Source organism: Micromys minutus (assembly GCF_963924665.1).
Source record: "Micromys minutus genome assembly, chromosome: 11".
Lineage (NCBI taxonomy): Eukaryota > Metazoa > Chordata > Mammalia > Rodentia > Muridae > Micromys > Micromys minutus.
The window spans coordinates 55,080,185-55,091,898 of NC_137980.1; the positions used below are offsets into that span (position 1 = coordinate 55,080,185).

The window sequence follows — 11,714 nt, forward strand, 5'->3', positions numbered from 1 at the left end:
ATCCACAAAGAGCAAGCCCCTCTGTGGCTTCTGTATCAGCTCCTGCCTCTAGGTTCCCACCCTATTTGAGTTCCTGTCCTGATTTTCTTCAGTGATCAACTGAGAAGGAATTGTCTGCTTTTTGATCGTGCCGTTTCATCATAACAATAGGAACCCTAAGACAGTCATGGTCACCCCTCTCAGAACCTCCGTGCCCCAGACACCCTCACTCCTCCCAGTCAGGGATTTTTGTTTGTTTGTTTGTTTTTATAGCAGTTCTTGGCTTTTAGGAAACCACCAGGCAGAAACGGACAGGGAAAGGTTGGAGTCTCTACTCCAATCTGCGTTCCACCTGTCTGTTTGCTGTGCATGCTTTGACCAGCCTTTTACCACTCTTCAGAACCTGCTTTGTGCCTTCCAGATGAGCCACAGCCAGTGACCCTCAGGTGTCCGCCGCTATCACTGTCTGTTATCCTGACAGACAGCAGTGACATTCAGGAGTGACGTATTTGCATCCAAGCAGAGCTGGGAAATGTGAGCCCAGGCCTGTCTCAGCCCTAGCCACAGGTTCTAGCCTGGACCTGACACTGGCTATCCTGATGGACACCTCCGCGTGCTAGTGTGCTAACTTCACTTCAAGGCTGTTTTGTGAATCAGCCCACAGAGGCATGGCCTGGGCAGGGCATCAAGAGTAGCTGTACCCATGTCTCCCTTGCCATTAGGCCTAGAGTTTGCCTGAACTCACTAGATAGCTGCACCACTCAACGCCAGAACCCTTTCCAACATGTCTTTCTGTTCGTGCCATCAGCTGTAGGGAAGGTGGAGGGAGGCTCTGGAGACAGGGATGAACCCCCATGCGGTCTGGGGTCCCAGCCTTAGCTTGATTTCCTCTTACATTGTCGTGGTACAGCTCCTTCAGAAACAGGCATCAAAGCCTCCCGTGGGTCACAGAGTGGAGTCTGGGCCCTAGAAGAAATCAATCCAGGGTATGGAGGTGGTCCAGCCTGGGCAGCAGCACCTAGGGGAGCAGGTCTCCCCAGCAGAGGCCAGGCATGTACAGAGGGATCTGGGGCAGGACATATGAGTTAGACTAAGAAAGGAGGCTTGGACCAGAGATTGCCTTGGGATATCCCATCTCTGTCTCTGTGTGGCCTTGGCTATCTGATGCCTGTCCTCCTGCTCCTCAAGCAAGGAGGTCTGCAGGACCAATCATTTCAGAAGCCATATGATGGATGGGCAAGGAGAGGACTGGTATGCTGGCACCGGGTCTACGGAGCTCAGCCATCAACCATCTGGATTTAAATCCTGGTTTGGCAAACCTTACTTCGTCACGCTATTGTTTTGAAACATGAAAATTGCTGATATCCCGTTGTTTTCAACCCCACAAAAATGGTAGCTGCATATGCTGCAATGAGCGTTTCAGTTTTAATTCTGTGTGCTGCTCTGTGGGATGTGGGTAACTCAATCTCTGTGAGTGGTGGCCGAGAGGCTGCTGTGCTCAGTAGTTAGAGCTTAGATCCTAGGGCCACAAAGGTTCTGAGCCTTGGCTGTGTGGCCTTGGATAAGTTACTTAACTTCTCTGGGGTCACATATTTTCTAAAGCCAAGAACCCTCAGCAGCTGGCTGGTCCTCTCAACGTAGGTCAGGGAATAGCCTCCGATTCTTGTTGAGTCTTTGTTGGAGGCTTCAGAAGGAACTGCTCTTACCCTGTCTGCAGAGGCAGAGTGCAGTGGAGAGAATTGTTGGTTGAAGAATTAGAAATTGCCATTTCTGTAGGTCAAAAAAATTAGGCAGTTACCCAAGGAGACCAAGGGACATGTGATTTTTGGCAATGAGTAGACTGTGGAAAGAAAGATGTGGACAAGGTGCACGTTGAAGGAGTTACCATGCCAGACTGTTTCACGTCGTAACAGAGTCCACAGACATGGCTCTGGGTGAGTGACTAGCCCTGAAATTATGACAACTTTACCACATACCTTAAGCAAGTCCCCAGACCGTGTGTGGCAGCCTCACATCTGCAGATCACCGAGGAACCCTGTGAAGACTCCTGGTTATTGGCTGCCTCCCTCCAAATGTGGAAGGTGTCCTGCTGCCTTCTGACACCGATCTGCTCAGGGAAGGCAGGCTAGCAGCCCTCAGCTACACAGTGGCAACAGAGGCTCTGAGGCGCCATCTTAGACTCTCCAGACTCTGGAACAGATGTCCTTGGCCACTTGTTCTCCTGTATCTCCATGGCCACCAATAGCTCATGACCTGAGGCTGGTTTTTCCCGGCTGCCACCTCCATATTTACTGGTGTTGGTCTCAGGTTTTCTTTTTCTTTTCTTTGCCTCACCACCCTTCAAAATTCTACAATCACAATCAGGAACTCCAGAAAGAAAGTTAAGCATTTACTGCCCTGAAAACTGTAAAGTTCTGTGCAAGAGGCTGGCTAATGACTCGGCGCTACACGGTAAGCGGGATTTGCTCCTGTGAGTTTTGGAACCAGAAAGACCCAGGGCACACACATGTGCACGCTCGTGCGCACGCGCACACACCCACACCCACACACACTTGCTATGTGACTGAATCCCCTCTGAATCAGTTTTCTTTCTGTGTACACCGGGGAGGAGGAACTGTATCCACCAGACAGGGCTGTGTTACGAGAACACGATGGTGTCTGTCACAGTCACTGCTCTGGGGTGTCTAAAGCAGAAAGGCCCTCGGGACCCAGACTGATGACTCCTACCTTCCAGGGGCTAACATTCTAGTACACTGAGAAGGGCAGGGCACCAGGCTCAGGGCAACTAGAAGCAGAAGATCTCAGGAGCTGTTTATGGGTGTGGGTGTCCTGGAGGGAGTGGAGCTGTAACTCAGACTTCCTGGGCTTACTGACCAGCTCCTGGATAGTGCCATGGGGCTCACCGTGGGAAAATAGAGACCTTCTACCTTCATAAGGTCCCATGTCTTACATCTATCCTATATTAGGTCAGCTCCAAAGGGTTGAGTGTTTCTGACAGGCATAGATGAGGGAATGGCACCCACATTCTGATAAAGGAAGCACAGATTTGCAGAGGCTAGTAATATAGATAAAGCAGTTGGTGTGCAAGTCTACTGACCTGAGTTCAGGTCTCTAGAACCCATGGAAAGCCCAAGCAGGTGAGGTGGCTCACTTACAATCCCAATTCTCAGGAAACAGAAACGGGATCCTCCAAGCAAGCTACCTAGCTAGACCCGCCAGAATCAGCAAGCTCCGGTTTCAGAGAGAGACTGCCTCAAATAAAGGAGAGTCATTACACAAGACACCTGGCAGCAGCTTTAGGTCTTCACACATGTGGGTATGCATACATATATGCACACACACCATGCAGGCATGTATACCACACATACATAAACACACACGCACACAAAATAAATTTTGTATCAGCACATACACTGTTCACACACCCAAACTCATAAGCACACATACCACATATTATACTCACATGAATGTGGCATTACACATATTTGCATGCACGCCTACATACCTGTGCACAGAGCCCTACACACAGGCAAGCAGTAATATACGTCTTAATACTTAAAAAAAACAGTCTGTTATTTTCTGCAGGGATTTTGGCATGATCCTGTGTGGTCCACGTTTACCCTAGTTCTTTATAGAAGCACCCACGATCCCACTCCTCCTTCTTCCATCCCATTCTTTTCCATGTCCTTTCATTAAAAAACTCTGATTGTAGCTTACTCAGCTGACAGCTGATTGCCAAGAGCTTCAGATCTCAGTATAAATACCCTCATGAGGAATAGCAAACCTCTTACACGTGACACCCCAGCTCAGCAATGTCCCTTCAGAGTCCTCAGCTGAGCCTGGAACAACACTCAGCCTGCCTATCAAAGGCTGGGCTGAAGAGCACTGGAGGTCCTGTCGTGGCAGTCTCCCTGATGGACTTCAGGGACATGCTGGCTATTGTGACATCAGTGACATACAGTCCTCTAGACCCATCAGACCCTGGCCAGGGAAGCTCAGCAAATGTGGTATCCCCCCTCCATGGCCAACACTGGCCCTATCCACAGTGTGATTTCCATCTTCTCCCTGCCATGTGGTCCCTAGAGTGGCCGGGCTCCCCTTTCTCCTGCAGCGTGCCATCCTGATGCCCTGCTTGATGACATGATGAAGCTCTTCCTAGACATGACAGTCAGTCCCAACAGAGTCCCTTGCTAGCTCTAGGCACAGGCCAGGGTGCCTCCAAAGCTATGGTTCTGTGCCCCAACTCAGCTGCTGGGAGTTCGCCACAGGCCACTGGCCCCCAACTTCCTTGCCTGAGAAATAGGTATTCCACAAGGCACGGCAGAAGTCCATCCCCCTTCTGCTGCGCTCTGGCCAACTCTCTCTCTCTCTGTCTCTCTCTGTCTCTCTGTCTCTCTCTGTCTCTCTCTGTCTCTCTCTCTCTCTCTGTCTCTCTCTCTCTCTCTGTCTCTCTCTCTCTCTCTGTCTCTCTCTCTCTCTCTCTCTCTCTCTCTCTCTCTCTCTCTCTCTCTGTGGTCTCTTCATCCCTGGGAATAGGGATACAGCTGGATGCCTTCCCAGTGCCATGGCAGGGTAAGTGGAAACACCTCTCTTTGTACCCAGGTGGTTTCACAGAGGCTGAGAAGGGACAGGCCAGGATCAGCTGCCCGCCTGACTTCTGTGTAGGCTTCTGCTTTCTAGATTCAACCAGCTGCTGTTTTACCAAGAGATCTGGGACTTGGGGCAGGACTCCCCAACACCATTCCTCAGCACATATTAAGGGACAAGCCTGCTTTGCCTCAAGGGAACTGGCTTCCCTTTCAGAGCCACCACAATGTCCATCTGAGCCTGGCCCTATGTGCATACCGGCTCTCAGGGGACACACCTTGCTCTGCACACAGCCACTGCTCTGACCTGCAGGCCAGAGGCACAGGCAGCCTGTGAGAATCCCTTGTCTGTCCAAGTGTCTGCCTCTCCTCTGGATCTGCATGCAGGGCCAGAGCTGCCATTCACACTCTGCACAGGACATTCCTTGCACCCACCTAGCAGGCATCTGGAGTGGATGCCACCCCTTGTCATTTCATGGTAATCAAGTGGTCCCAGGGGAACAAGAAAGGTTCTCAGGGAAGCTAATGTTCAGGTGTCCCCTACTGAGCCCTCTCTGCCCTACGGCCTTTGCACACTTCCCCTCTGGGATACTAGTACATGTATCCTGCTGCCCAAGGAGCCAGGTTCAGTAGTTCACAGAGGCTGTGGGCCTCAGCCTTATCTACAGGAAGCTCCAGATCTATGAACTGGGGACACATATAGAGTCCCCTCAGTTTGCTCCACTGCCCCACTGCCGGGCACACCAGCGGATTTCAAGAGAAATGTCCCCATCTGGTTTTAATTCATTTATACTTAATTAATCAAAGTGTTTTGTAAGAGACCCTTGAGGTCCAAGAACCCCTTTCAAGCCCTTTCCTTTCATTCTAGTTTGTAGAAACAGAAAAATTAGGTTTCATCAAAACCCAGTGATGACGCTGGAGGCAGAGGAGCCCAGGTCCACAAGAGGCAGACCCCAAGGGAGGCAGTGAAGAACTGGCATGTCTGGGGCAGGCAGGATACTGGGCCAAAGGCTGAGGTCAAGAGCAGGGTGAGGAGGAGGAAAGCAGGGAAAAGTGAGCCTCCTTGTTGGCTTGGCTGTCTCAACACAACCTGGAAGGGGAGGAGGCTGCCTTGTGACCCTACATCAACAGATGACTGAGCGAGCGAGCGAGTGAGCAAGCAGATAGGGCTCTGTTGATATCCATGCATCCAAAGGACAAATTCTCTAACCAAAATCAGATCAGAAGGCCAGTGTTGATAAGACCCCGGGGACCACATGCATCGCCTCCCAATTCATGTCTAAGAAGCATCGTGTGATGTCTAGGATTGAGAAAGGTCAGCCTCTCCTCATTTCCTCTTCCTGGGCCCATCAAAGCCCTAGATAAGCCAAGAACTCAGCCAAACCCAGCATTTCCCAAAACCATTTGCCCATGAGAACTGTGACTGCCTCCCAGAACAGGCTCTAGGGAGGTATAGCCTTCACATCAGTGCCAATGGGGAAACTGAGGCTGTGGGCAGAAGCAGAGAAGAAACTCTTTTGTCCAAGGTCACATGGCATGAATGATTCAGGAGAGGGACTGGAGCCCAAGGTTGTCCCCTTTGTATCATATGGACTGTCACAACCTCGCTGAAGATGCTGGGCACGTGTGCACACCCGAGTCTCAAAAGCAGCCTCTTCATCTAACTGGACCAATGCAAGGGGCAACGTTCTGCTCCCAAATTCCTTAGGAGGTGCTGGTGAGCTGGGCTAAAGGGAAGGACAAATAGTTTTCATGTCCCCTACCCCCTGTCCTCTTCCTTTCATCAGTGAAAAGCATCTTAGAAATCTAACTCTGTTCCCTACCAGGTAGGTAAATAGGTTCCAAGGAAAGAAGACCAACCCAGCTCATAGGATCTCACAACGCCACCCAGGCAGAGCTGGGCCTGCTGTACTATTATCTGCTGCGCACCCTTAGACAATCCCCCTCTCTGAACTTGTCTCCTCTCTAAAATGTAAGCACCTCTCTCTGCACTCACTGGGCTTTTGTAAGTATCGAACAACATACCAGCCAGGAAACTGGGGTGATCAATGGTAACAGGTATCACAGGCACCCGCATAGGCAGCTAACATTCTTCCTTACTTCATCTTAGCTGTGGTTCTCCTGACGAGTGGGAGACTGGAGTTTATTGTTTCCATCTTAAAGATGGCAAAAAGGGATGGTTTAAAGCATTGTTTCAGAATGGAGAAGTATCTTGGAGAATCTCATAGAGGTATGGTGGCGCTCTGAGGGTCTTTCTGGAGGTCACTCAACTGGAGCATTCAAAGGAGGGCCACAGATCCAGCTAGGCTGGCTCCAGTGACTGGGCTCTGAGCAGTGAAGTGAAGGTCATTCTCGGGCTTTTGGACCCCCAAGTTCCTGCAGCCTACACCTCTGTTCTCTCTGCTCTTCATCCAACACCCTTAGCAGTTGGATCCCTAACCCACGGCCCACCCATCCCTGCTCACCCACAGCCCCCGTGTTCCCTGCTTCCTTACAGGATCTACAAGTGGCTTTCCATGCAGAGGGACTAGAAGTCCCTATGGGTAAGGGCACTTTTGCAACCTACCATTCAGTATTCTCAGACCCAGGCTCTCAGTCAGAAACCAAATCAGAGCTCCCACCTGCCTGTGGGGGCTGCTCAGCAAAGCAATCTGCATGAATGTGAATGTTGGGTTCCTGCTCTCTAGAGTGAGCTATCACAGGGATCTGGGAAGCAGTGTGTGGCAGACTCTTGGCACAGAGGCCAGCTGATTCACAGCCGGACACCCAGAGCCCCAGGGCCTGCCCCATTCAGACACAGGGCTTGCTGGTCCTCTGGCCCTCCCAACCAGTGCAGGTTCTGTCAACTCTGGCTCTGCAAGGACAGTCTCAACTCACCTCCAAAACAATCTGACTGTGGCATCGACCTCAATATTTACAGGGCCCAGGCACAGTTAGTCACAGGTTCAAGTTTCCTAATGGCTCCAGAAGGTCCTAAAGGAAAAACCCTAAGGCTCGAGAGAGGACAAACGTCTTCCAGGTCATTCCCAAAGACTTCAACTTGAACATAAGTCTCAGTCATGCTGAGACCTCCAGAGAGGCTAACCCAGATCAATTCTGGTGGGGGAGGGTGACAGCAGGGGTCAGTAGCAGTGACCGAGCCCCACATGGGCCCTGGAGTCATTGATCTTCATGTGACCCCCTGGCCCAGCCTGGATGCCTGGACTGGTTTCTAAGTCACTAGCCCTGTCTTTTAGTACATTGTTTCCAAGGATGGTTCCTTGGGGTTTTGGTGTCTGTGGAGTTACCCCTGGGACACAGCTGGGAGGCTGGGGCCAGTGAGCCCGACCTCTAGACCTCTAGATCTCTAGACCTCTAGTCCCTTTCCAATAGTGCTTCCTAGGTCTAAGTTGTTTGACAGCACCCGGTGCAAACCTTGAGTCAACAGTACAGACGTCAGGCACCAGAGAAATGCCCATATCTGCTGGGCTACCACGAGTCGACCTCGTAGTGCCTACCCCACCACCAGCCCGGCCACATCTGTACCTTGCTTCTTCCTTCGGTACAGGGCGAGCATGTCCACTGCGTGGGCGAGTAGCAGCAGCAAGCAGAGTGGCGCCCGCATTTGGGCAGCCTGGTGCTTCTGGCTCCTCGACGGCCCGGCAGCCTCTGTGCTGGGACAGCTTGAGGCACGCGTTGAGCATCCGCGGGTCGCCGGTCGCTGCGGCCACCAGGGACCCGCCGGTGCGCCCAGGGCGCGTTGGGTCGAGTAAGGGCGTCAGCGCGGCCGCGCGGCCAGGGCGGGGAGGAGCCGGCGGCTGGGCGGTGCTTAACCCTCGGGGGGCCCGTGCGGGTGCTAGCTGTTGTCCAGCTCTACCCCAGTCTCCGGGTCCCCCGCACGTGCACAGGCCGGCTCTAGGTACACACGCGCACACGCAGTACTGCACGCTCACCGAGACAGACCCTCCCTCTGCCACTTCTGGTTTTCCCCTTCTCCTGCCTCCAGGACCCTCCTGGCTTGTTTTTCTTCTTATCCCCTGACTGCCTCACCTTCAGCACCCCACTCTTACCAAGCGCTTGGTCTCTCTCTTGCTCCCTGTACCCACCTGTCTAGGTTTGGGTTCCCTAGTGTCTGCCTTCTTCATCTCTCTGACCCTCCCCTCAGTTTCCTTTTCTTTCTAGGTATCCCAAACACTTTCTGGTTGCAGAGCCTTTCCTGCTGCAGCCTCGAGGAGCCCCTACTCTTTGACCCATTGTCCAACATCTCATAAATTTTCTTACCAAGGGGCCTGGGACCCCGGGTGTTTTTTTCCAGCCTTATCTCCGGGGTTGGGTTGTTTTTAACCTTTTCAGTGCCAGATTGCTCCTCCAATAAAACAATATTCTCCTGCCTCCGGTTACGCTGAGAACCAAGCCCAACTGCAGTGAAACTGCCACAGAGAAAGTTTAAGGGCCGTGAACTTGGCCTTCTGTTAAATATAAAAGCTTTAGAGTAACTTTCTATTTTCACCAATTGCTCTTTGAAAAGGGGAAGGAATACCAAAAGCTGCGCAGCAGACCCATAGCCTTTCAGATACAGCTCAGCTCAGCACAGTCTCATCACAGAGGGTTGAAAGAGAGCCTTGGAGGCCCAAAGGACAATCTTGCCTCCTGTTTGCTAGAAGTGTGACTTGATAGCAGTCCTGAAACTGCTGTCCTGCCCACTTCTACACCCCTGGTCCACAGGCACATGCCTACCTCTGGCCAGCCAGGTTCCGAAGTCTCTCTTCTCCCTTTCAGCCCAAATCTCCAGCTTCGAACAGTATTTTGCGTGCTTTTCAAGCCTCTTACATGTGTTGTCTGCTTGTGTTTGTTTTTGTGAGACAGTGTCTTATGCGTCCCAGGAACTCATTAAGTAGCTATGGATGACCCCGAACCGAGTGTCCAAGTGCTGAACTTACAGGTGTGTAATACCATTTCTAGCTTCCTCTCACATTCTGAGCAGCGCTTTGTCCTGGCCTCTCCATGGATCGGTGGCCTAATTCTACTCCGCGGCTGACTCTTTCAGAACATAAATTGACCCTGTTCCAGGAAGTTCTCCTCTTTTCTCAGTCCCGTACCTCTTCTGGGCATCCGTATCTCCCTTAACACTTGGTAAACACAGATATTTCTGTCCCTCCCCTTGCCCCAGTTCCCCACACCGTCCCTTGATTCCCACTCTTCAGGTACAGGACCTTTCCAGGGCTCTTGCTGTGACTCTGTCTAGAAAATTCTTCCCTTAGTCCCCCCAGACCTTGGCTCTGCATGGCCTGCCCCTGAGCTCTCCCGTCACCGCAGAAGCACCAGATGCGATGTTCATTCTGTCTCTGCTTTACTCCCCACTCTATGCACTGCCACGCACACCGGCTGCTTCTGGCCGCAGCTTGCTTGCTTGTGAGTTGCACAGGGTAGCAACCATCTGTGTATTATCCATGTTCCCAGGACATAAGATGATTACTCGATACTTTTGAAATGAATAAATGTATGAATGAGTGAGGTGTACGAGCAAATGGCTGAGCATTCACTAATCCCTAGATTTATTGTGGGACTTTATTTATTTATTTTATGGGAATGGCCCCATGGGCTCAGATGTTTTAGTACTTGGTCCCTGGCTGGTGGTACTGTTTGAGTAGGTTTAGGAGGCATGACCTTGTTGAGGGTTATGTCACTGGGGGTGGGCCTTGGGTTTAAAAGCCATGCACCATTCCCAACTCTTGTTTGCTCTCTGCTTCTGTTTTCGACTTGCAATATGATTCCTCAGTGCTCCGCTTCCAACCGCGGCCACCATTTCTGCCATCTTGTTTCCGCTGTTATGGACCCTAAGATCAAATGACCTTTCCTTCTGTTAGTTGTCTTCACCACGGTGTTTTAACACAGCTATGGAAAAGTAATCTTGTGAGCCCAGTGGACTTCCTGGGCCCTCCAGAGTCTGCTTTTAAGGATTTAAGGTCCCAGACTCAGGATCGGTTCCCTTAGATGCTCAGAGGAGCTGCTGTTTCTCTAGGGGTAGTCTGGACACTTCAACCTCCCGTTTGGACCCAGCTACCCAGGGAAGACATCGAGGCTGGGGATGCTGACGGTCTGTCTAGGTCTTGGCCGAGGATATTAGGAGATCCTGGGTGCTGTTGAGAATGACAGTGTACAGTACAAGCTCCCAGACTACGTCCCTCAGACCTGTACCCTCTTCCACACAGCAGTCCCTTCTCAAGCATGGCTCCCCCACCATGGTTTCAGGTTATGTCAGTTGATAGAGTCTGCAAATATGAAATGGAAAATTACGGAAACAAGTATTCATAAGTTTTAAATTGTAGCCTGTTTTGAGTAATGTGTGCCTCCTGTTTCATCTGGTCCTAGATTTGAATAATGTCGCTCTCTAGTACATCCATTCTGTGTACACCACCTTCCTGTTAACCGCTTTCTAGTACATCCATCCTGTGTACACCGCCTTCCTGTTAACCACTTACTGCTTGTGCTCAAGTCAGCCTGTGTCATTTATTATTTTATAATCATAATATTTATAATACATAACTCAGTAACTGTGACTAACATAACATTGGGCCCATTAACATTTCATCATGCAGAGGGAGGGGTTTAAGAGGCCCTACTACACTCTGAGGATGGAGGAACCATCAGTTGATACTGGAAGAAAGGACACTTTTCCCAGTGGTGTACTGTTCGTAAGTGGTCCTGTAAATAACTCCTCACCTGCATTCCTGGGTTCACTGTAGGGTTATTGTGGGGTCCTGTATCTGCTCCGCCACAGGGCATGGCTGCCTGGGGAGGCAAGGCGCGGGAAATTGGACCATGTCTGGCTGTAAGGAAGCCTCAGGGCACGGTGGGTGGGGAAGCTCAGTTTGAGAAGAGGGGTCGGACAGCTAGAGCGGGCCCAGGGGTCCCCAGGCCTGTGATGAGGCCAGGGTCGTGCTGTCTGGTACCCAGGCACCGCTGGATGCTGCGGAGGAGCTGAGAACAGAGTGGGGCCTGGAGCTGGATCTGGCTTGGGGCCGAGGGAGAGAAGGGGAGCTCTGGCTGGTCCTGCGGGGATAGTCCTTGTCTTGATGGTGGCAGACTTGACTTGGTGGAGGTCACGGCTGGGAGAACAGAGAGGTCTTCTATGGGAGATTAGATGGCAGCTCTGTGGGCCTTACGTCA

General features: G+C 51.5%; 1 protein-coding gene across 1 annotated transcript in view; it reads right to left on the bottom strand.

Annotated features, from left to right (window-relative positions):
- The window catches only part of RSPO4 (R-spondin 4), a gene marked incomplete at both ends in the record, with an annotated part of 31,554 nt that extends 23,385 nt beyond the window's left edge, over positions 1-8,169 (bottom strand). The window contains one exon of the mRNA XM_080925411.1: positions 8,091-8,169. Coding sequence (XP_080781537.1) covers positions 8,091-8,169 — 79 coding nt within the window. The remainder of the gene's footprint in view (positions 1-8,090) is intronic.
- Positions 8,170-11,714: the final 3,545 nt, after the last annotated feature.